The sequence below is a fragment of the Cydia strobilella genome, chromosome 22 (assembly GCF_947568885.1).
Source record: "Cydia strobilella chromosome 22, ilCydStro3.1, whole genome shotgun sequence".
NCBI lineage: Eukaryota > Metazoa > Arthropoda > Insecta > Lepidoptera > Tortricidae > Cydia > Cydia strobilella.
This window is the reverse complement of record NC_086062.1, coordinates 11,818,979-11,845,495: the sequence shown is the minus strand read 5'-3', so window position 1 is coordinate 11,845,495 and position 26,517 is coordinate 11,818,979. Positions and strand designations below refer to the sequence as shown.

The following is a 26,517-nucleotide window of genomic DNA, read 5'->3' as shown; positions in this document are numbered from 1 at the left end:
TCAACAAATTCATCGTGACTCAACACGTTAAGATTAATCTAGCGAGCTTCTTATCACCGCCGTACTGTTATCAGTTCCGTGGGTTCAGAATAGAAACAACATCGTTATTGTAAAATAATATGATGTATTTATTGCGTTAGTTATCCAAATAATTTACAATAACTAGTATAAATGCCATTGAATGCTATTCCCAAATATTATATTCGGGTACAGCGGGGTGTCAAGAATAAATTATGCCTTTCTTTTCTGCCATCTCGATAGGTTGTTACTTTTTTTTGTCGATAAAGGATTATCATTCGAAAAGGCGCCCAGAAGTCAACTCCCGCGGTGGTGGATCTTATGAGACGGATGGGGTCCCGAAGTGGTCCCAAGCGGTCTGGAGGGGATCTCAGGAGACCTCCACCTTCTCACGGACCTTGCGTAGGATACTCTGCAGCTCTGACGCGGATGTCGTCTTGTACTGTAACATAAAATATTCAAAATTTTAAAATAAGCAATGTATTGGGTTATTAATTAAAACGACTCCAAAAGTCACACAACACACACACACACACACACAGAGTTCAGTATTCGATATCGGTTTAAGCATAAAGAATAAACAAACAGACTGACAGAAAGACACAGTTAAGTACTTTTGTATTTATAATATTGTAAGCAAGGATTTTATAAAAGAATAAGACGGAATTACATCAACAGGCAGAGTGGCGTGGTAAAGCTAGTCGTACCCCGGACACGTTTCGCTGCACTAGGATCTGGCTGTAGAGGCGCTTGCCCTCGTCGGGCCCGAGCAGCTGGTCGAGCTGCGCGCGCGGCGTGCTGAACAACACGTGCCCGGGCACGCGCAGCGCGCGCACGGCCGTTGCTGAGAACCCTTTAGCTTCTAGCCATTCGGCAACCTCTTCGGGGTTGGATTTCTGTAAGAATAAGAGGATAATATTTCTTCATAACCGGAGACAACCCTTTTGTGTGGGATAGAAAGAAACAGTTCAATAGATTACGTGGTAATATAAATAGATGCTTACAGATGTAGTGCATAATTGTTTTTCATCGTATTTTCTCGGAATCGTTCGTATTTGTCATGCTACTTCAGTTTACCTCAGTACTTTTTGTACAGTCGCCATCAGATATATAGGATCGGCCGATGTGCTCACAAATATCTGAACACGCACTCTAACGCCTTGACAATAGAGGCGTGTTCAGATATTTGTGATATATCTCCGATATATCTGATGGCGACTGTACCGAGACTGACTGAAACTAGCAAGACACGTTTGTACGTTTCCGTGAAAATATGATGGAAAATAATTATGCACTGCATCTTGTAATAGCGGGGTTGTCAGAGTACAAACACGTAAAAGGTTTGGTGGAGATTGATTAATTTGAACGAGTCGTTTTAAGCAGGGACCGGACAACCCTTTCCGCGATAAAACCCTTTCAATGGGCGACACTTAAATACGGCTAACACATTGAAAGACTTTCCCTTTTGAACTTCAAGCCCATTCATACCCTTACCTTTGACTAACCCTTACCGAAAAGCTAACCAAAAATAAGGCTCTCTTAATAAGGGTTACCCTTATCTTTAAGCGCTTTTTATAAAGGTTTCCCGTTGCGTGAAAGAGACAGGATTAGTATATATCTACGGTAGCGTATGAAAAGGAAAGAAAATACATGCCTAGTCAAAGAACGCCGCCGTCGCCGCCGACGATCGCTCGGATTCGAAGTAATGTGTGCTTTATGAACAAGGTAGACGACTTAAATTAGCACGCTTATATGCTAAAAGGGAAGCCCTTTATAAGGCTAACCCTTATAAGCATATGCAACGTGTTGGTGAGCGGATGATAAGGGTTTTGTAAGGGTATTTGGGCTACCGATTACTCAAATGTGGTAGCTTTATATAAGGGTTTTTAAAAGCAAAACAAAGAGTTTCGTCTGGCAAAGGGTATGGTGAGTTAAGCCTTATGCAATACCCTTATAAAACCCCGATAAGGGATAGCGGGCCGGTCCCTGGTTTTAAGTAAAGCCCTTTAGACAGTTCAAGAACTTGCATGCAAATTTCGTTACATTTGCGTTATTTAGTCGAAATTCATTGTACTTTGTAGTTAGAAATGTACCTATCGAATATTGCATGCAATTCGTTGAACTGAAGCTAGCAGTGTTACCTGGTGGATAAACACTTCAGGCGTTTTCTTGACCTCGAGGATTTTCTTCCGCTGTTGGATTTGAGGCAGTATCTATCGCAGCTCATCTGCTCAACCTAACTTCGTACCTTAGACACGAAGGGTCAACCGTGGAGTTGGTCATACCTGGTGGATGAACACTTCGGGTGTCTTCTTGAACTCGAGTAGTTTCCTCCGCTGCTGGATTTGGGGCAGCACTTCTCGCAGCTCATCTGCGAGGTCTCCACCGCTGGTCGCCGTGCTCACTGCCGACTTCGTCGCTGGAATCAATATTCACGTTCGGGTAGGTAAGTTGGTTGATATAGTTAGTTGCTTGGTCTCCGTTTTTAGGGTTCCGTACCCAAAGGGTAAAAACGGGACCCTATTACTAAGACTCCGCTGTCCGTCTGTCACCAGGCTGTATCTCATGAACCTTGATAGATAGACAGTTGAAATTTTCACAGATAATGTATTTCTGTTGCCGCTATAACAACAAATACTAAAAACAGAATAATATAAATATTATAAATGGGGCTCCCATACAACAAACGTCATTTTTTTTGCGGGATTTTTCCGTAATGGTACGGAACCCTTCGTGCGCGAGTCCGACTCGCACTTGACCGGTTTTTTCCTACCATTGAGGTAATGTACAAGTCAGTGTTTCCTACGGTTGAGACTGGTTACTAACTGTTAGAAAATAGTATTTTATATCAAGACCGCTATCTGTACATTGCAACTGTGCAATAATCTTTCAAATAAAGAAACTAATTTACAGGTTTTATATATACTGCTACTTACTGAAAAAACAAAATGTTATACCTGCTTAAAGAATAGGTAATAGGTATTGTATTGTAACACTCACTTTATCAACAACTTAAATAATACTTATCGCAAAGATATATATAACTCCGTAATAGATGGATACAGTCTAAGGAAAAAACGTGCCTCGAAAATCACGAAAATTTGATTCTCGATCAGATGGCGCCACTAGTTTTGGCCTACTCTCGTATAGAGGGCGTTGACTGTTTCGTTTGTTATTTATAATTTTAACGCATACCAGTGAAAGAACATGGGTCAAAATCATATAAAAATAATTAATGCAAATAAAAAAATCATTTATCCATATTTAAATACATTTTACGTATTTTTATAAATCTTCATTTTTAGTTTTAAAGTATGTCGATATATGGCAGTGAATTTACAGTGGTTACAAAATTTACTATGACCAAAGATAGATATAACTCCGTAATAGATGGATACAGTCTAAGGAAAAAACGTGCCTCGAAAATCACGAAAATTTGATTCTCGATCAGATGGCGCCACTAGTTTTGGCCTACTCTCGTATAGAGGGCGTTGACTGTTTCGTTTGTTATTTATAATTTTAAAATCATATAAAAATAATTAATGCAAGTAAAAAATCATTTATCCATATTTAAATACATTTTAACGTATTTTTATAAATATTCATTTTTAGTTTTAAAGTATGTCGATAGATGGCAGTGAATTTACAGTGGTTACAAAATTTACTATGACAGTACCGCTCTATCTTATTATATCCTCATTGCTTATCGTAATTATTGTAATTGCAACCAGTATGTGCATTGCTAGGTAATGATTATTAGGCGTTACTAATGAACAATAATAATGAAAAAAAAATACTACCAAAGTTGGCCTTAATGCTATAAGGCCTTCTCTACCAGTCAACCGTCAGGCAAAGAAGATAATTTGTAAATGTGTGTAACCAAACTGTGGTAGAAATTGACAGACTGCAATTAAGAGTAATCATGTAGAATTTTACTTAAAATACATAGTTAAATATAAGACTACTCACACTTGATGGTGTCAGTGGCGACAGGCGCGGGCGGGGGCGGGGGCGGCGGCGGCGGCGGTGGCGGGGGCGGAGGCGCCTTGTCTGCAACACACACTTTTGTACTCGCTGCTACCAGCACAAAAAAGCATACCAGACAATAATGACAAACACTCACCGTGATTACAGTCACACAGTACACCAACATCACAAATTTGCAACGACACAAATAGCAAAAGGATTTTACAAATTTTGCGAGAGATAAAGCACCACGCGGAAGCAATCGTATTAGTCTATTTGAAGATCTCAACCATCTTACAAGTAGCTAGGGAGTCAGACAGATTTTTATGGCAGATCCACGAACAGATCTTAAGCAGACAGATTTGCGCCTAAATGTGGCTGACTGTCTGAATGCCAAACTTACGAAACTTAAACTAGCACGAAATTTGCTAGCTTTTGTGAGACTTATAAAGCTCCCTCTTGCGTAATCACAAGATATTAAACTTTAGTTTGTTATATTTTTCAATTTAAAAGGTTTTTTCGTCTGACATCGATTTACCTTGAGCGTTGTTATTGTTACAAATAATCTTTTTAGTTTACTCGTTGAAATTATTTCTACCTTGTCAGACAAATGGGCAGTTGTACCTTGGCAGACATATGACGATCGTATTTTTGTTTAGTATATAGTAAACAATCTTTGCATTTGTAAGTATAAAGTTATGAAGGCAGCCATAATATGCCTGTAGATATTAGTGCTAACTCCAATCGCTTCAAGCTTTAGGGAACCCACGTAAAGCCACAATATGTAAGCACAAAGTTCAAACGGAAGAAAATCAAGAAAATTGCGTAAGTTTAATGCCTTTACGCGAGCTTCCTCAGGGAGGGAAGGACACAAGGGAGGACCGAAGCACAAATAGACACACACGTTTCAATAAAAAATTTAATGTAAAAAATGTATACAAACAAGGACTGAGCAGCTAACCGCTCCGACAATATATTAGTTAACATTTATAGCCTTACAATTTGTATCTCGTATAATAAATATATAGCTGCCTATAGAATCTGACTGAAATATAAAAACAATAGTCTAACGATACGTATACTAATTTGTAGAAATGTAAACACACCAAAACACGACACTCGCACCGGCTCACATCGAAATAACTGCTTTGTAAAATCCCAATGGACAAAACCCAGTTAGCAAAGTGACGCCCGCGACGTCATAATGACGTAATAATGACGTCATAATCATGACGCTAACGTCATAATGACGTGTAAATGCTACCTGGGAAAGGGTTCAAGGAGAAGAAGAAATATTGTCTCATACTAGACATCACAATATATTATGCCATAACGCATGAGAATTTCATAAGATAATATTTTATTGTCAAAATCATGATGCTCAGTTACACGCTTGCCGAGATTGTATTTAAAAACCAACACTGACCTGTATCAGCGACAAGCTCTTGCAATGCAAGCTCACGCAAGTCAAGCCAAACACCCTCGTCCACATGCTTGTGATTGTGGATGCTTGTCGAGACTTGCCAAGCGTGTAAATGTAGCATATCAAGAAGTTACTACAATGCAAGTTGTGTCGTGTCGATGTGAGCCGACGGCAGTCTTGCAGGCAGAACGATTCAATCGTCACTAGCGTCTATTGCTCTTGCTGTTCTTTTCCATTAAATTTTTTGGCGGTTGGGTTCGTTCTGCAAGTATTGGGACTACATGATTTCCGACACAGGATGTATTCCAGGAAAATGCAATGCGTCAAATGACACGATATTTGCCGTTAGTGATGTCGGGTTAGGTGAAACCCTAGTAATTATTGATCTTATTGTGACACCCTCTGATTATCTTTAATCCAATGTTTAATCACTATATTATGCATGCAAAACACGATCTTAGAGACTATTCTGTAACGCATCCAGTGCCTCAAATCTTCACAAGTTTATAAGTATTTTTAAGACACAGAGTTGAAAGATAAGAAGAGGTGGAGTCTTCAAGACATAACTGTAATGTCATAACACGCCGATTTCCACATTAACTGACAAGTCAAGTTGCAAGCTCCTCCGATGGTTAGTTAAGAGTTTTGCTGTAAGGTTGTGTGCGTGCAAAATCGGCTTGCCATGAATTTAGAGTTTTGTTTTAGCGAATCTTACCTCTCTCTGGCTCTGTGTAAGGACATACATTAGCACACACACGGACAGAAGCACACACGCGGGTTCCGATATACTAGCCGACGATAGATAAACTACTGATATGTTATTTATAATGGAATGCGTAAAATAAGTCTGAACGCGGACCACTTTGGTTCGGGGGCGCTTATCGCGCTGCACGATCTTTTAAGCCAAAACCTATGCCTGGCCACAGGATTGTTAACAAAAATCGATATAATTATAAGTATCGACATGATCGTGTTTATTTCTCGTCTTTAATCGAAATCTAACTTTTTTTAACAAAAATATTCCTCTACAAAAAATCTTTTTCTCTGAATGCTCAGCTTTCATTCTTATGTTAACACGTCGCCAACTTAGCACAGGCAACGGCATACGTTATTAAAGAGTAAAGATTCATTTATTGTACTAGATGTGTAATAGGTAGTCTAATAAATACCTACATGCTTGGAATTTGACAGTTAATGCTACTGTAAATATACTGTAAACACTTTATGCGGTAACTGCTGTCAAAAGTTGACGTTTGACAACTCATTTATTACATTTATATACCACAAACCATACAGCGTTATCTTTTTCAACTCGGGGTCGCGATTTTTTTTTTAGGGCCTGTAGCCGAGGGACAAGCGTCCGTTCAATGCCGTTCACAGCCCCATTGAGACGGTTCAAGAGCTCGCATGCGAATTTCCTTGTACTTTTTAATTAGCATATTGCATGCAAGTTTTTGAACTGTCTAAAAGCTCGGTCTGTACCCAGCTGCCCTCGGGCGTTCCGTCCGCGGCCTTTGACTTTACACATCTAGTACAAGAAATAAATCTTGGTTAAAAAGGAAGGAGCAGAGTCTCGGCTAGAAATATCGGAACTCGCCCTTCTTGCCGAGGCGCTCGCGGCGCACCCAGTCGGCGTTGGCGTCGCGCGCCTCGCGAGCCCTACCCGCGCCCGCCTCGTGAGTCCTACCCGCGCCCGCGCCCGCCTCGTGAGCCCGACCCGCGCCCGGCGGGCTGCTGCCGCCCGACCCGAGACCGCCGCTTTCCTGCACGAATAAACCACCATTAACACATCGTTTACGAAATTATATACACATTCGACTCTGATGCCAACTATTGCCAAAAGAACGGCGGTTGGCGTCAGCGTCGAGCGTTGAGGACGTTCTGTGGCTCTCGGACGCCCTCGGGTATATTTATGAGGCATTTTCTATGAAAAGGGACCTTATTGTCGATGGCGCTTACGCCGCACAGCGTCGCGCAGCATTGTATTTACATCGGAGCATCGTTTACAATGGCGTAAGCGCCATCGACAATAAGGTCCCTTTTTATAGAAAATACCACATATAAGGTTGAATTCTAAGTGAGTAAGGTTGCCAGAGCTCGAGGGAGAGGAGTGTTAGAGTCGACAGCGCGCATGTAACTCCTCTGGAGTTGCAGGCGTACATAGGCTACGGAGACTGCTTAACATCAGGCGGGCCATATGCTTGTTTGCCACCGACGTAGTATTAAAAAAAAATTCTAGATCTGTTAAATTACCGTACTTACCGCAAACTGTGAATTACCGGGAAAACGGTATTACGGGAGAAAAGCTCTTGCGTAATGATCTCATCAAATTAACAAAACAATGACCAAATGCAGGTAAGGAGTGTTTAGTTGGTTTCCAAAAATATTGCATTTGGGATTATCAATTCAACTCCTTTGGTTGTTACATAGATTGATCCTTCCATAAAGCGTCTCAATCCGGCATTGGACGTCTTAAACAGGTATTAAGATGGTGGCTTACCTGATAATGCGTGTAGATGGGGTTGGGGTACAGGTTGGGGTCGGGCTCGGCCGCCGGCGCCACGATGGTGTGCGGCACGTGCGCGGTCACGCCGCGCCGGTTGCGCGCGCGCCACCATTTGCGCGAATCGTCTAGCACCTGTTTAAGTACATTTATATTTATGTATTAGATAAAACAGATGACATTATAATTGCTTATTTTATTTATTACTACCCAGGTAGTAGTGACATCAGCGACGTCATAATGACGTAATTTATACGTCATAATGACGTATAAATGCTACCTGGGTATAAGATAATGGTTCTGGGTTCTGTACATGCAGATAACCGGACACATAATTTATTTTCAAAGCGTACCTCTAGATATTCTCCCCTGACGACACTGAGTTCTTTGTCGTTGTTGGCGGTACGCGGGTACGTGACGCGCACGACACGACCGCCCCGGGCAGCTACTCCTCGAGCCCACGCCTCGCCAAGGTCATCTGTGCGTCAAGTTAATTTAGTTATGAAATACAACTATGAAAACGGATTATATCGCGTATATTGAATTTATAATACGTGATCGTGGTCATGGTACGGTGGTCGGTCGGCGGTTTTCATAGTTTTATTTCATGAGTAACTATCGCGGTAACCGAATACAATATTAATATAGTTAATTGATCGGTATATTAGTAAGCTGACAGAAAAGTTAATCCAAGACCAGTCTAAGAGAAAATATGGAGGTGGGAATCTGGGAATCAGGCTCAAACTGTCCTTCATCTAAATCGAAGTGTAACGAGGTAACAAAGATAGATAATATTAGTAGGGTTGTAAAGATTCAGAAAATTAAGAAAATGGACAATGATATCAGTCTCAAATATAATATAACCTTTGGTAAGTACTGACCCTCGTCGTCCTGTCTGTAGGGCTCCCGTTCTGGCGAGGATGCCGCCGAGCCGGAGTCGTGCGCGCGCGCCGCGGGCGCCCTGCAACACCGGACACAATATATTAACCACTCATCATCATCGTTGTCCACATAATCTGTTGTAGATGTTTGTTGCGGCGCTTGTGGCTTTATGGCGCCGTTGATGGTTATAAAGTCCAATCGCAGCGCGAAAAAAAAGCAGAAAAGTCTTCGTCGTGCTCTCCTGTGACTCGCGTTTTGTGTGCGATTGATGTGGCAAGAAATGCCGCGCTGCGATAGGACTTTATATTAACCACTACTTACTTAATAAATACTCGCTAGGCTGTACTAATTTATGTACACTTTTCGATTATAGAATTCTTGGGCACGCGACGCAGGAACCACATAAAGCACCTACAGTGTGATTTATTGAAAACATCCTTCACGACAACGATCTGTGCTTTTAGCGTCACTACTGGTCTATTTGGTCTCTTAATGTATTGACATCTCGAGTGCCTACGTCCTGGTGATGTCACCGAGTCATTGATCGATGTCATAATCATAACGAGAAGCAGGGCGGACGTTGTCACGTCACGTTATGTTAGTTGGGTAGTCGTTACATTATATCGTACCATCGCCCACACTGTTAACTGATAGTTCGTAAGGTCCACCGATGGACAGTTAAGTGTTGCTCTTTGTATGATTTACCGAGGTAAATGCGGTATATTACAGGTTTGTCAATCAATTTGTAGGCATTAAATAAGAGACCAACAAAACCACAAAAATGAGTAGATAATCACAGAAATGGGTAGTCAGTAGGACATCACAGAAGCTTTACCTATCGTAGGGCGGGTACTGCTGCTCCCCATACAGCGAGGGCTCCTCGCGTTCGTAGTAGGGCTCCGCTGGCGGCTCGCCCGCCGCCGACACGCGACGGGGGGATGATCTAACACACACACATGTATGTAAGACGACACAATACACACACAAATGATGATAGGAGTAGAAGTGATTGCATTTTCACAAACACAACATAAAATATAACATGTGATACGGGCAAGTTTAAGGTTGATTCACGTTAGAGCCCCACACTAGCGTCTTTTAAGCGTCAGCGCTATGGAAAATGGCGCCGCTGCGCAGTTGCGCCAACGCTGCGTCGAGCAGCAGCCATAGAGTTGACTACACGCTCGGAAGAAGCTAGCGTGGGGTGGCCCTTAGAATGGTCCGGGTCCGGGCCGTGACTTCCGACACATCGTTTTCTATGACGGGTGATCGGTGACCGCGTGACGCTTGCTATAGAAAATGAAGCGCGAGGTGCTTTATTGTCACAATCCAGGTCGCAGTGACGTCAGCGACGTCATAATGACGTCGCTGACGTCATAATGACGTATAAATGCTACCTGGGTAATGACCAGGCTATGAGTGGTGATGAAGCTGATAAGATAACGTATTGGTCAAGAGAACCTATCTCAACTCTCAATAAATAAAGTAGGTTTATGTACCTGCGTAGTGGTTGGTCGTCGACCTGGTAGTCTGGCGACCATCCGTCCATGAATACGGGCTGATACGGCGGGATGCTCGTCTTCCATTGCTCTCTGCAAAACACAACATGAACTCACAATGAATACAAACATATTTTAGAAAGAAAGGGTAATAAAGAGATATTTTTCCAATTCCAGGGTGTGTGCCTGGGGACCGAAAGCCCCGAAGTTGCAGAAGAGTTCAAAGGATGACTCACGTTAGACCGGGCCGGAGCTTCCGGCGCTTCGTTTTCTATGGAAAGCATCACGTGATCACCTGTCATGTCATAGAAAAGTAAGCGCCGGAAGCTCCAGCCCGGACACGGCCCGGTCTAACGTGAGTCATCCTTAAAGACGAAAAAAGTATTAAGAAATGAGTACGACTTTACGACAGTTTAAATTCGATTCCTTTCTCAAATCCCTTTGCGTGTTTTTGTTTCATTAAAAATAAATACCAAACTTGCTTACTTATATTCAATGATTCTGGTCTAAAAGCAAATCCATGTTAATAAAGATTATCCGGTAATATGCCGAGCTTATCTTCGAAGTTTATCTCGATCAGAGTTACGTTAATGCTAATGTATTATTATCTACGGATTAGTTAAATTATAAATAATCGCGCCACAAAAATAGTTGGTTGACGCAACCATTATCATTTTATGGCTACTTCTGGATTTTTATTATAATTAGGATATAAAAATATGTGTAAGTAGATACTGATATACGATTATTGAGGGGGAAAAGGTCGAATCCACAAAAATCTGTATTTTTGACCCGTAATGACATTTTTTTAAGAATTCTTTTCGCTTAAAAGATGACTCACGTTAGACCGGGCCGTGTCCGGGCCGGAGCTTCCGGCGCTTCGTTTCCTATGGAAAGCATCACGTGATCACCTGTCATGCCAGAAAAGTAAGCGCCGGAAGCTCCGGCCCGGACACGGCCCGGTCTAACGTGAGTCATCCTTAACTCCGTCCATACATTAGGTAATTTTTTTAACCTTAACAAAAAGCGATGTCTTTATATTATATAGAACAATTGAGACTGTAAAAGATGTACTTCTAAATGTGAATTTGTAGAAATATATGTATATTTGGAAAAGTTATCTGGGATTTCAGATACTTTTGGCGCGTTGTCTCATGCGCTACTATTGATGCTGACTGTAGCTGAGTATGAGCCAAGCGTCACCGAGCGAGTGCCTCAGTTCTGTCTCTTTACTAATGACACAGTTTGCCAGCAGATTCAGCGCATCCCTCGTCAGCAAGGGCTGCACCACACCGGTAGCGGTCCCGCCGCTCCTGCGTCTTGTGTTCTATTATCTATTGTAACTTGTGGGGACAAGTAGAGAACTCACCTAGGTATAAGCCAAGCATCACCGAGCGAGTGCCACAGCTCTGTCTCTTTACTAGTGACGCAGTTCGCCAACAGATTCAGTGCATCCCTCGTCAGAAGCGGCTGCACTACTCTCGCCGGTAACGGCCCCGCCGCCCCGCCTTCTGCGTCTTGTGCTGCGTCCACTATCAACGCCAATGGTGTAAACAGAAAGTGAACTAGCTCTGGTGCGTTAGGATCGTGTATGTGAGCACGGAGGCGCGCTAATAGATTGAAAGATAGCTTGAATTTTTGCAGCACATCAACAAAATCCCTCTCATGTGGCGGCCGCGTGCGTAACGCTAGCATCCCATCGCCGGCGCCGGCTTGTCTCTTCCCTCGTGCTCTTCTCCTTCTCTCTAGTTCTCTGCCGGCGGCGGCGGCGTGTTGGAGGCGAGCGATGAACTTCTCGATGTCATCGAAGCACCGGTTAAGGATGGCGATGTCCTGTTCGTAGAGGCGCTCCGAGCCGGTGGAGGAGGCGTCGTCGCGCTCGCGCTCGCGTGCAAGCTGTGCTGACATTTGCTGCAATAAAAACAGTGTTTTCTTTATAAATATATATATGTATTTATACAACTATGCATTGTTTTACAGTCTGTCTTCAAATATGCTGATGTTGAAATAGTGATTTTGAAGTTGAATTCAATTTCAAAATAGCACAGATACGAGTATTCGATTCAGGACCCAACTTCAAATGTTAATTATTAATGTATTTACGCTCCGTGATTGTTGCTCCATTTAGGGTTCTTCCTTAATTGAAAATTCTATAACGTAAGTATCGAACAACCAATTTAGCTAGGACCATAAATGGCGCAACAATCGCATCGCGGAGCGTGACGGTACCTAGAGCGAGCTGCAAAAGTGTACGGACACATCTTCTTCTTCCTCATGGGAACCTGGGGTCCGCTTGACAATTAATCCCAAGAATTGGCGTATAGGCACCAGTTTTTACGAAAGCCACTGCCATCTGACCTTCCAACCCGGAGAGGAAACTAGGCCTTATTGGGTTTCCGTTTATTAGGTCCGGTTTCCTAACGATGTTTTCCTTCACCGAAAAGTAACTGGTAAATATCAAATGATATTTCGTACATGTTCTGAAAAACTCATTGGTAGGTACGAGCCAGGGTTTGAACCCAACCTAACCTAACCCAACCTAGTACGTCATTTTCATTTCGCAAGTATGGGGTTGGGAAATGAAATGGTTGCGAAGTAAAAAACTTGCTAAAATTTCATTTGGGAAATGAAACTGATGCCATAAGTTTGTTGGGAAGTGAAATTTGGCGGAAAATATTTTGGCTACACGGCGGTATCCCAATCCATTCATAAAGTGGCCTTGCAATTTTGCGGCTCCTGAGGCCGAACACATGATTGACGCGACAGTACCTCGCCGCGAGAGAGAGACTACCCGTCTTATACTAACTGTATGAATTAAAGGAGGACGGGTAGACTATGTCGAGGAGAGATACCTACTCTCGCGCCAATCATGTGCTAGAACGGCTGTACCGATGTGCTTAATGTAGACAAGATCTCGAGGCCACGGGCCACTTTCGGACAGCAGTATTTCTCCAAGGGTTATCCGATTTCCGATCGGTGATCACGTCAGGCTTTTTATAGAGAACAAAGTGTCGGACGCCTCGGCCCGGACCCGGACTGTTCTAGCGTGAGTCACCCCTTAATCTAATAAATAAATAAGTTCCAAAATTACCTCCGACGGTTTGAAAACGGCGTTGTGTTCGTAAGTTCGTTGTCTCAAATAAGCTAGGTTTTAGCAAATAATAATGTGAAACAAAGGGAACAAATCATATTATTTTTTGATTTGTTTTTTGCTGTTTTGTGGTCAGGACGTTAGCCGCGTAAGCTGAAGACGCGGGTTCGTTTCCCGCCTCTACCGGTGGACTTGGTCACTTTTTCTTTGGTGTATAATATCTATTTAAGTTTATAATAATGTGAAATTTTACATCAGTCTTCATTTTTAACACACTTACCACCAAGACCGCCTCCCATTGCTGACGCGTCAATGTATGGTACATCCGCGCCATGTTGACAACACTAAAGCCCTTTCATGTACACATGCACTGTTTACAAAAACATAACAAATTGCTTCACATTGACTATAGTTAAGTAAATACACGCGCAGAACACTTTACATACAAGATGGGCTTTAGTCGTCGCCCCCGCGCATAGTGCGACCTCGTGCTGTTTGCGCCGTCAACTCAGCCTTTATTATCACTAAGATTAAACCTCGATAGGTTATCGGTACCGATTTTATCGATTGTTTCGAGAAACCGTATGAAAGAATAAAAATTATCGGCGCATCTAACTATGCTAATTTGCATTTTTATCGAGATCGCTTTGATATTTTTTTGTGATAAAATCTACGGTAGCCTTTTAAAGTATCGTGATTACTTATTTAACGTATGGATATAGTCACGTGACTTTTCGTAGCATTTGCCATCCTGGGTGTGTAGCCAACATGCTAATTGTTTACTTTCTGTAGCAAACGACACGCAACTGTCACTGTCGCACTAATATGAAACAGTGATAGAGACCAAACGTTTCGTTATCGTAGCACAAGCGGTTGTCACCTTGGCTAGGCACCCTGACACACTTTTTCTTTTCGTTTGACGTTTATCGGTGAATGATTTTCATCTTGGCTATCCTTGCCGCAGCACCAAGTGGTGTCAGGCAATAAAAATCAGGTTATACGTAATACTAATTAATACCGCGAACCACGTTCGATGTGTTGCCTCTCTGTCGCACTTGTAAATTCGTACGTAAGTATGACAGGGAGGCAACACGTCGAACGTGGTTCGCGTTAGGCCCCCTGGTTCGAGTCCCGTCCCGCTCGATAAGACCGTACAAGAGCGAAAAGGAGATTCCGATGGTTTAATTATGACCTCACTGGCCAGATCGCGCGTTTTACGGCAAGTATAGGCCCCCAGGGATATTATATTCTTCTCTTACCTGCCTACGAGGGCGCTCGATCTCGTCCCTCTCCCTCTCTCTTTCAATCACGAAGTCCCGCTCCCGCCCCGCTTCCCCCGCACCAACTCCGCCGCCCCTGAAACAACGCTCGCTATTAACAAAGAGTTATTAATAGTCGAAGAGGTATTAAGTTATAGTACCTTTCACATATAGCTTGGGATGGCTTGAGTAAGGCGGCAGCTTTCAGCTGTATACATGTATATCCCTAATTAAAGGGGCCCACTGATTATCAGTCCGCCGGACGATATCTGTCAGAACAACTACTATTATAGTAGGCATATTCAAAGGTCGGTCAATTCTTCTCCAAAAAAACGGAAAAAAACTGGGCTTTGTTGGACCTAGTCCGATTTCCGCACGATATTTTCTACCACCACTTAATCCAAGAATTTCTACCAGGGTTCGAACTTGCGATTTCCAATTTGAAAGTTATATGCCGTTATGCCTTACCCATACGCTTCTGAAACACTTAAAAAACACTGTTCTACACCACGCTGTTACAAATGTTTTGCTTCTGTTTCCGTAATGCCATGGCATTTAAACACAACTTTAAACAACTATCACTTCATGGCAAACAAGACCCCAATACTGTACTTTAAGTATGCTCCAAAAACTCAGAAAAAAGCAAAATGCTTATCTATATCCATATCACGATGATGTCGGCACGATGTCCTCAGTCAGTCGTCGTCATGCACTTTTTGATTGTCGATTTCGCCAATAGATTTCTAGATCAATGTAGGATGACTCACGTTAGACCGGGCCGTGACCGGGCCGGAGCTTCCGGCGCTTACTTTTCTATGACATGACAGGTGATCACGTGATGCTTTCCATAGAAAACGAAGCGCCGGAAGCTCCGGCCCGGACACGGCCCGGTCTAACGTGAGTCATCCTTAAGTTACGACGACGACAGAACAGTGAGCATCAATGTTCACTTCCCCAGTAATGTACTGTGAATTGCCAATGCCAGGCCACAATTGTTAGCTTGGTGAAGGAACCTGATGGTGAGCATGAGCACGATAGACCCCATCGAGTCCCTGGAGACACTATGTCCCAAGCCAGTGATACGGATACGTCACCCTTGTCGACAGACTAAACAACACCCAGCTTGAGACATTCAGCTTGGCGTGCCCGCACAGGCTAAGCTGGTGAACACGAACATGATAAACTCCATTTTGCCCCTGGAGTCCCTGGACATATAATTATGAAGAAGGTTAAGCCCGTACCGGTATTTTGCGCGGCGCGTACGTACTGGTCGCTGGTTGTACATCTCACTAAAGTCACTCTGCACTTCTCATCTCATCTCACTATCTTATCAGATTACGTTAATCTCTGACTGGGCTTTTTGACCGTAAATACTTGTGTTTTGATATCTTCAGATAAATAAACAGCCAGTGTAGTGTAGACAAATATATTTCACCTTGAAATGCAGAGCGTTTTATCTCAGAGAGGCACTTGAATCAACTTTCAAAATTCTACGTTAGAACCCCTCACCTCCCTTCAAATAACGCAATAGTCAATTTTGCTCCCTTTATTTTATTTTTTATACTACGTCGGTGGCAAACAAGCATACGGCCCGCCTGATGTTAAGCAGTCTCCGTAGCCTATGTATGCCTGCAACTCCAGAGGAATTACATGCGCGTTGCCGACCCTAACACTCCTCTCCCTCGAGCTCTGGCAACCTTACTCACCGGCAGGAACACAACACTATTAGTAAGGGTCTAGTGTTATTTGGCTGCGGTTTTCTGTAAGGTGGAGGTACCTCATATAATTAGCTATTTAGAGCTCTCTAATCTATCCGGGCAGAAAAAGCAATAATAACCGACGACAAAGGCCAGCACGTCCGACATGTCATGTTCTATGACGGCTGATCGGTGATCACGTGGTGCTTTCCATACATAACGAAGCGCCGGAAGCTCCGGCCCGGTCTAGCCTTTTTATAGGTCTCTGGGCGGCTAGAGGATAAATCCAAGATGGCTGCTACTTACTTGAGCGCATTCAGCTCTTCAACCAACGCCTGTGCTCCAACGTCGTGACACTGGAAGATGTGTAGTTCCTTCCTAGGGGCCTCTCCCGGTGCGGGGGAGTTGGCAGGGGAGGGGGTGGTGGGGGGGCCGACGACGAACGCCAGCACGTTGTTGTAGAGCTCCGCGGGCTCGGGGGAGGTGAAGGCGGTGGGGGTGTGCACCCAGGCCGCGGGGAAGCGCTCCATCACGGACTGCAACAACACGTTCATATAAAATAAATAAATAAATAAAATATTGTTATTGACAAAAGCAAGTACAAAATATGTTTTGAAGTCCCTGACTTCTGAGCTAGGTAAAAACCTGTGTTACAGAAGTCAGTGTCCCATCCCAGACAATGGAAACTGTATAGGAAACAGGAAATAATATATTATAGCTTATTATAAGTATAATTAAATAAGTAGTATATTCGAGGTATAATCTTACACAGCACTGCTAGCATAACTAAGCTACGCAAAGTTTGTACTACGGGTACTAAAAGAATAGTAAAATTAACTAAGCATATTAACCTTCATACTGCATAAAGGATGATTCACGTTAGACCGGGCCGGAGCTTCCGGCCAGGGACCGGACAACCCTTTCCGCGATAAAACCCTTTCAATGGGCGACACTTAAACACGGCTAACACATTGAAAGACTTTCCCTTTTGAACTCCAAGCCTATTCATACCCTTACCTTTGACTAACCCTTACCGAAAAGCTAACCAAAAATAAGGCTAGCTCGTAATAAGGGTTACCCTTATCTTTAAGCGCTTTTTATAAAGGTTTCCCTTTGCATGAAAGAGACAGGATTAGTATATATCTACGGTAGTGTATGAAAAGGAAAGAAAATACGTGCCTAGTCAAAGAACGCCGCCGTCGCCGCCGACGATCGCTCGGATTCGAAGTAATGTGTGATTTATGAACAAGGTAGACGACTTAAATTAGCATGCTTATATGCTAAAAGGGAAGCCCTTTATAAGGCTAACCCTTATAAGCAATATGCAAGGTGTTGGTGAGCGGATGATAAGGGTTTTGTAAGGGTATTTGGGCTACCGATTACTCAAATGTGGTAGCTTTATATAAGGGTTTTTAAAAGCAAAACAAAGGGTTTCGTCTGGCAAAGGGTATGGTGAGTTAAGCCTTATGCAATACCCTTATAAAACCCCGATAAGGGATAGCGGGCCGGCCCCTGCTTAAGGCGCTTACTTTTCTATGACATGACAGGTGATCACGTGATGCTTTCCATAGAAAACGAAGCCCCGGAAGCTCCGGCCCGGACACGGCCCTGTCTAACGTGAGTCATCCTTAAGAGCCAACAGGAGGTGAGCCCGGGTTCAATTTTGAGATTTCAAGTTGAATATCGCCGTCGCTCTGACGGGGGCGGTACCGCCACAGATTAATAAATAGTTACTACGTAACAGATACATCATTCCCATACAAAAGCGAAAATACCTACTCTATAATAGCCTACAAAAACTTAATAATAATACCTGCTGCTCAGGACGAGAAGAAATGTACCATAAGTATGGCGCACAAAGAGTCGAGACTGCCTTGCTCGCCGTGCGAGCCACGTGCCAACGCGTCATCGTAAGAATGCGCTAGGGTTGTACTGTTACTTATGTTATTATTGTAATAAAACGAATGTTGCGAATCAACCATATTTTATATTAGTCAATCAAATATTTAAAAACAACACTTATAATACCTGACTCAAAAAACTCCTTAATTTACGATTTATCTACTTATGTTCAAAGAAATAAATAGTGACAAAATTCATAAATATAGATTTAAAATACTACTCACCTTTCTTTGTCTCTCGGAAATGAAAAAACCGGCCAAGTGCGAGTCGGACTCGCCCACCGAGGGTTCCGTACTTTTTAGTATTTGTTATTATAGCGGCAACAGAAATACATCATCTGTGAAAATTTCAACTGTCTAGCTATCACGGTTCATGAGATACAGCCTGGTGACAGACGGACAGCGGCAGCGGAGTCTTAGTAATAGCATAGAGTAACTTATACTAGAGCGGTACTGTCATAGTAAATTTTGTAACCCATGTAAATTCACTGCCATCTGTCGACACACTTTAAAACTAAAAATGAAGATTTTTAAAAATACGATAGAATGTATTTAAATGTAGATAAATGATTTTTTTATTTGCATTCATTATTTTTATGATTTTGACCCATGTTCTTTCACTGATATGCGTTAAAATTGTTAAATAACAAACGAAACCGTAAACGCCATCTATACGACTGTAGGCCAAAACTAGTAGCGCCCTCTGAACGAGAATCAAATTTTCTTGATTTTCGAGGCACGTTTTTTCCTTAGACTGTATCCATTTATTACGGAGTTATATCTATCTTTGGTAATAGGGTGCCGTTTTTACCCTTTGGGTAAGGAACCCTAAAAAACGAAAAAATTTTCTTTTGTTTTTTGACTTTTACACCCATCTACTGCACAATAATTACGTGGTTTCGGCATTTCGAAGCGTAAGCGCGGGAAACGTGCGGTGCGAGCGCTCAGGCGGGCGTTCGGCGGCCCTCTGTCGATTATATCGTCGACGATACGCCGAGCAGTAGGCATATAGCGCGTGGCTTTGAGCGAGTGAAGGAGGCCTGGTACCGCGTAGCGAGGGACTATTCCAGTGTGTGTGGTGCACGCACACAGACGCGAACGCATTTTGCGCTCCTCGCCGGCCTCCGCTGGCCGGCCCGCTCTACGCTATAGCTATGCATACCAAATACCACGCCACACACCACCCAGTTCTTTTCTTACTTTATTCTTCGATTTGAACTCGTTCGCTCGCTACCACCACTAAGCGTTTGCTTATTCCCTGTTATTGTGGTTAACTCCTTGAGTTTAAGTAACTGAATTCAATATCCTTCTACAACCTGCAATCTAATTAACATTTCGAGGTACAGAAGGGTAAAAAACATAACATACCATGGACATACAAGAAAACATTGTTGTATAAAAACATACAAGATAACGGCTGTTAAATTAATCCAATTAAATATTTTTAAATATAAACAAAAATATTAAATTATAGTCGTAAGTATTTTAAAAGTAAAACTCCCTTATACCTTGACTTTAAACAAAGTATTTTACTTATAACTTACTTGGTTCGTATGAATTAGTGACATACCGAATTAAAAAAGAAAGCTATAACTCCCGCGGGAACATTAACGCCTTTTCCCTTCAGTACACCTGCATAGAATAAGATCTTTTCGAGCAAGTGTGATTAAAAACAAATTTGCCGCTCTCCGGCTACGTGGAATAGAAAAAATTAGCCTCAGGTTAGATAAAATATCATAACAAAGAAACATGTGACATGTGATATTTCTTACTTTGATGTAATTATACAGTTTTATTAATTGTCCGTTTTTTATTTATGAGTCAGATTTTGATAAAAATGTTTGAAGAGCTAATTCTGGTCGGAATAAATATGAAACCCCAATTTGGGACAATAGTCTAGTCTACAAAACGTTCAAGGTGGTGAAAAATATAGTGTAAGCTGTTCGCATAAAAAAACCGCAAATCGATGTACAGGTTACCCGTTTGGTACACGTATACTAGAGGTCAAAACAATTTTTTTGACCCGCAGTTCCTAAAAAAAATCTCTTAGGAGGGAGTGCTGAAACCTTTTTTTTATATATATTTTTTTTTCAAACCTATCGTAATCTTCTCTTGTCTATCATACGAAAGGGCTTTTTGAAGCGATTCTGAAAATACCACATCATTACATTTTAGCCAGTTTTAGGGTTCCGTACCTCAAAAGGAAAAACGGAACCCTTATACTTTATAGGATCGTGCGTCTGTCTGTCTGTGTGTCCGTCTGTCACAGCCTATTTTCTCCGAAACTACTGGACCAATTAAGTTGAAATTTGGTATACATATGTAAGTTTGTGACCCAAAGACGGACATGTAACGTAAACAAATGAATTTTAAACATGGGGACCACTTTTAGGGGGTAAATGAGAAAATTAAAAATAAAGTATTTTAAACTATAATAACTATATCGTGTTATATATCAAATGAAAGAGCTCATTGTGAGAATCTCTAATACATTTTTTTATAATTTAGGATAAATAATTTAGAAGTTATTCAAGAAAATAGGCAAAAAAATGATCATTCCCCCCTTTATCTCCGAAACTACTGGATCTAAAATTTATAACAAAAATACACAAAATAGATCTTTACCAAAAGATTACAGGAAAACCTATTGGAAATTGCAGTCAAGCGTGAGTCGGACTTAATTACTTAGTTTTTGATCCGACCCCTACGGGTTTTTTAAAGACATTTCACTCACGTTTCATATAAAAAATACATTGTTTAAATTTTGTAATGTACAGAACCCTTGGAACGCGAGTCCGACTCGCACTTGGCCGGTTTTTCTTAAATTGAAACAAAAAGAATTTTCAAAACATACCAAGTTTGGACTCCTCCAGTTACGATATGGCTGATTTTTTTTTGTACAATATACCACAAATGATACGTGATATTCTCATATCGAACCCCAAAAAAGCAATTTTAAAAATAATTTTATTTAGTTTTTTTTTTCAATACAAAGTGACACAATCTACTTCAATACCTATTTTACGAGACTTATGGAACTGTACTGCAGATACGGTACATATTAATCATACAATGATACGTAATATCCATATATCCAACGGGAAATACCTCTTTAACCCTTTAACTTGACCCCAAACTTGGTATGTTTTGAAAATTCTATTTGTTTTAATTTACAAAAAAAAGGGATTTTTTTAGGAACTGCGGGTCAAAAATTTTGTTTTGACCTCTTAGTATGCGTGTGCCAAACGGCTAACCTGTACATCGATTTGCGGTTTTTCATTGAAATTGGGCTTGTACGGCTGCCACTAATAGAGATACTAATTCCTAAAAATACGTATGATACCTCATTGGATTCGGAATGATGTCTAGAAAAATGTATTCGAAGCGTTAATTTATCCCCACTTAAAAAAAGTTCAAAAGCTATTAACAAAAAACGGCCAAGTGCGAGTCGGACTCGCGCACGAAGGGTTTCGTACCATTACGCAAAAAACGGCAAAAAAATCACGTTTGTTATTTGGGAGCGACATTTAAATATTTATTTTATTTTAATGTTTCGTTCATATATTCAGATTTGTATATGAAAATGTGAAACTATTATTTCTAAAATAAATTATTCGTCCCTAATTTACACAAAATTTATACCAAATTTGATCTCATAGATCATGATCAACAGATAGGTAGAAATAGAGGCAAACTGGACCGCAGAAGCCGACTTTTCCCCTTCCTTTTTGGGGGGTAGCCAGGACTTAATCTCGTAGCTAGTGCGTCAGCTCAGCTTTGTATGAACCAAGGAATAATAAATAGTGTTAAACGATATCCCCTGAGGCCAAAGTGCATACTCACTTTACTTACTTCGCCTACTAAGAGGCAAATCGCGACTGTTATGGTTTATCGATCTTATCACATCACTAGATTATCGACATTCAATATCGACTATTGCCCGTCACTTTTCTGTCTGTGTACGTATTTAGAAACTTGACCCCGCCCCTAAAATTAGTACGATAAGGACAACTGCAGCTTAGGCGAAAAATCCTGCGTAAAAATCTCAAAAATCGAGGTTTTGTACTCGACTGTTTCCTCCTCCAAAACTTAACCAATCGTAACCAAATTTGGAAATCTAAATGATTATGAAATTGTCTGTGTCGGACTGTTTTGATTTTTTGGCTAATTGATATCAGTTTTGAATACCACGCCTCTCATTGCGGCATAGTCAGTGAGGCCATTTTTGGCCATGTTTGAAGGGCTCTAGCGCCTTAAAAAACAAAAATATCAAAAAAAGCAAAACACACCGACACAGATATTGACAATATTAATCTGTGTTGAAAAAATCATTCCTCTAGCTTCAAAAACCACGGAGGAAACAGTCGAGTACGTTTGTATGGAGAAATGACCACTCCTGTTGGCTCTTAATATAAGATCATTTGTTACATATGAAGTATGGATGGTAAAGAAAGGATGGCAATCTCTTATGGTAGAATTGTTGCAAAAGTGACCGCTTTCAGCTTTAAATAATAGTTCCTAATCTCTCCGGTGGCGCTAGTTAGGCTCTGAGTATAACATGAACCATATAAGGCAACAAATAACCCGACCAAATTACGTAGGTTGTTTTTGGTAGTATTTCGGTGTATGGAGGCGCCGCCTAATTACTGTTTTTGGATGGACACTTTTCATACATAGAGATTTGGCTCCTTTATATAGTCTCCATGAAGGGTACACGGAAAGAACATGTCTAATCACTTGGGAAAATGAGATTATAATCTCAAAATGTAGAGAAACGAACTATTAGTTACAACTTCTGTTACCGCTGCAATTATAAATATAACTCATTTTTGTCTCACTTTAAAAACACCTATACACGAAAATTATATGGTTAATTACCTACATCGTTCCTTTCAAACCGCGATAACTCAAAATGTCGTCTACCTCAAAAAGTGACTAACTGACTAGACATGTTCTTTCCGTGTACCCTTCATATAATATAGTATGCATATAGCGTGTTTACTCACCCCTGTTTCGTAGTCCATGACAAGCACCCACTGCCCTTCTAAACATAGTTGCATCTTTTGGCTCCATATTCCTGTAAAACAACAAAACAAACACACTATTAGTACCGGATATCCGGAACCGTAATATGTGCCTACTTTGATCTCCACCGGGTAATTGTGCTCCAACAGATTTTATAAAATCTATATGAAAACTATATCACAACTTAATGTAGGTATCACAACATGACAGTAGAGTTTACCGTGATTTTGATAGCTTAAGACTGTAGAGTGGAAGTGTTATTTTAAACATCAAACTTCTATGAAAATATTATTTATTTATTATTATTCGGAGATCCAACAGCTGTTAACATGTCTATTATAGGTTTTATAAATATGATACAAAAAGCCAATTACCAGTCATATTAACAAAAACAATTGGTGGTTAGTAATATAACGTATAAATAACACTTGCATAGTCTATGCTATCAAAATCGTTGCAGAGTTATCTTGGTCTAATTCTAGTGGTGGTCTACTTTAAATCGGCATAACTACATATATCAACATACCTTCCACAATTTAATAACTCAAAATACATTTTGAATTTTAGAGCAAATTTTGGAGTAAATAATAATAATAATAATAAATTATTTATTTGGCAGGCAAGAAACCCAATTTTTACAATTTACAAAAAAAAAACAAAAAATACAGTGCAAAATACTAAAACTTACAACCTAAAACAATGAAATAAAACATTTACAAACTTATGGTCTAAAGATGGCCGTTCTCGGACCGGTGCAGTTTTCGCCAGTTAAAATAGGCACATTTTAGAGAATACAAAAAACCAAACGAAATTGGGAGTTGTTCAACTGGCGGCGAACAGCGAGAAAAAATGCCGCGTATGAGTGTGTTTTCTACGTTTTCTACACATTGTTTATCTTATGAAGTTTTTAATTTACATAACTACAGGGGCCCTATTCGAGATGCACAACTGTCAGTTTCGGCTTCAACATCAGTTCAACAGTGGAATGAATCATTTGTTCATCAACTGTGGAAAGTATCATTTGGTTGTACACCAAAACTCATTCATTGAAAAAATTATGCAACAAAAATCAACTTTGTTTTCTTACTACTATACGGTTTAAAATGGCTCTGAACTCTGCGTGGTTCGGTTTGGTTTCGTTGTCACCTAACTGTGGATTGCTAATGTCAAATTTACCTATTTGACAACACACGATTTCTTCCATTCAACTGAAGTTCAACACGAAACGTCACTTAACGCATGTCGAATACCGCTCCAGGTCGAGCTCCCATACTTAAATTAGTACATGGTCTGGAGGCCGATTCTAATGTAACAATTGTTACGGATGTACGATCTTATTTTGATACGACTTCACAAATAGTTACTTAAATCACAATTGGCCTCCTGTGCTTAATATGTTGTACCTAGTCTTATATGCTCCACCTTGTATAGGTAGTTGAGCACATTACATGTAGCTAAACCTATTACTAATGTATTTGTTATATTCATATCAATTGTTATTATCAGCTTATTATTATCTACGCATTAGCTGGACATGATTAAGGTACAAAAGGAATCGCTTCAAGACAAGCAAGTATACAGTTTAAGATAGTGTTAATTTATGGCAAAGAGGATATATAGGATAGAGGAGTACTGTCAAATTATCGGGACCATTTCGTGGCTTATATTATTTATGTTGTGTTTCCTATGTACGTGTTTTCCTCTTTTTTGCCACGAATAAACGCTATCTATCTATCTAAATTCATTTGTAGCCACGTCATACGCAACGTCATTTGTAGCCACAGTAAATTCACTGCCATCCATCGACACACGATTAAAACTAAAAATGAAGATGGTTAAAAATAACATAAAATGTATTTATATATGGATAAATAATTGCATTTATTATTTTTATATGATTTTGACCCATGTTCTTTCACTGATATGCGTTGAAATTGTTAAATAACAAACAAAACCGTCAACGCCATCTAGTCGAGAATAGGTCAAAGGTGGTAAAATGTGGTGGCGCCAGCTGTTCGAGAATCAAATTTTCTTGATTTCCGAGGCACGTTTATTCCTTAGACTGTATTCATCTTATACGGGTAAGCGGAGTTATATAAATCTTTGCTTATGGTGAATCATTTCGTGGAAAACGTTGTAAATAAACAAGATAAGAGTAATTGTCTCTTGACTTACACTTGTAGACAATAATTACGTATACTTATACTTAAACATTATTGCAAAGACGCTATCGCCGTAAGATGCCGATTTCATTGAAAAAATGTGACGTCACACAACGTGACGTGACGTGTGTGGAGGGGTTTTCCAAATGTGACCAAGTGTGACAAGGAGGGGGGGGAGTAATTAATGGATGAACCCTAGGTAGAAGAAGAGGTTACGAAGCTGCCATCTGCTAAAAAATCACCTCGCAACTTGTTTACCGCCTGACATGACTGGTAGGCCTATACATATATTTCAATGTATGGAACTTTGTACATACCGTTGGTCTTCTCTAGCTGTAGCAGCCGTCTCATTCCGTCGGCAGGGTACACTATCCCAGTCTCCCTGGTCACGGTGAAGGTGGCCAGGTGTTCCAGGGTGTACGCTCCCCCGCCCCCCTGGGAGGCCCCTCCCGCACCACGTAGCCCTGGAATATGAGGTGACATAGTTTAGTAATAAACTTATTAGTGATTTTGGCATTTTCACAGCGATATTTGATGAAGTGGAGTGGACTGCCGATGAAGAACTTACAATAATGAAAACTGTTATTTTTTAATTGTAGCTGGTACATTGGCTCTTAGAAGAACATGTAGTAGATCTGCTGATGAAGACCATAAACGTCGTACTGTTTCGCAAAGGCACTTGTTAACTGAACGTAAGCGAAGGTGTCCGTTTCAGGGGATCCAGATGTTCTCTACAGGTCGCAAATCTCAACCGATTCTCGTGAAAATTCGTAAGCAGGTTCTATTATTAAGTAGAATTTTATGTCATTCAGTTTTTAGATTTTTTTCAAAATGGCAGACAAATGTATGACTTGTTCGGTTTGAAGTTATGCTTGTGAGGTCTACAGCTCACAAATCCACTATATTAAAGGTTGAAACACACCTGCCAGCTCATCAAACTCGTCGAGCGCGCGCTGCGCCTCTCCCCGCGACCCGCGCGTGCCCGCGCGCGACGCCATCCCTCTCGCTCACTCCTGCCGCTTATAAGCGGGACATCACAGGAACTTCGACTTTCCGCTACCCAATGCTGGTTTACTCTGAAAAGAGAGAAA

General features: G+C 41.1%; 1 protein-coding gene across 4 annotated transcripts; it reads right to left on the bottom strand.

Annotated features, from left to right (window-relative positions):
• Positions 1-103: 103 nt before the first annotated feature.
• Positions 104-26,490, bottom strand: LOC134751508 (epidermal growth factor receptor kinase substrate 8-like). 4 transcript variants are annotated; one of them, XM_063686930.1, is made up of 17 exons: positions 26,349-26,490; positions 25,744-25,890; positions 23,246-23,316; positions 16,645-16,874; positions 14,642-14,738; positions 11,661-12,202; positions 10,292-10,384; positions 9,628-9,735; positions 8,792-8,871; positions 8,264-8,388; positions 7,908-8,045; positions 7,095-7,170; positions 3,988-4,068; positions 2,376-2,437; positions 2,160-2,231; positions 726-914; positions 104-460 (listed from the first exon to the last, which is right to left on the bottom strand). In XM_063686930.1, exons 1-17 carry the CDS (start codon positions 26,422-26,424, stop codon positions 389-391), a joined length of 2,259 nt encoding a protein of 752 aa, XP_063543000.1. In that variant the 5' UTR covers positions 26,425-26,490; the 3' UTR covers positions 104-388. The 4 variants fall into 4 exon arrangements, with proteins under 4 accessions (XP_063543000.1, XP_063543001.1, XP_063542999.1 ...); XM_063686931.1 differs by lacking the exon at positions 2,160-2,231 and having other exon boundaries at positions 689-914; positions 2,304-2,437; XM_063686929.1 differs by lacking the exon at positions 2,160-2,231 and having other exon boundaries at positions 2,304-2,437.
• Between the last annotated feature and the right edge of the window lie 27 nt (positions 26,491-26,517).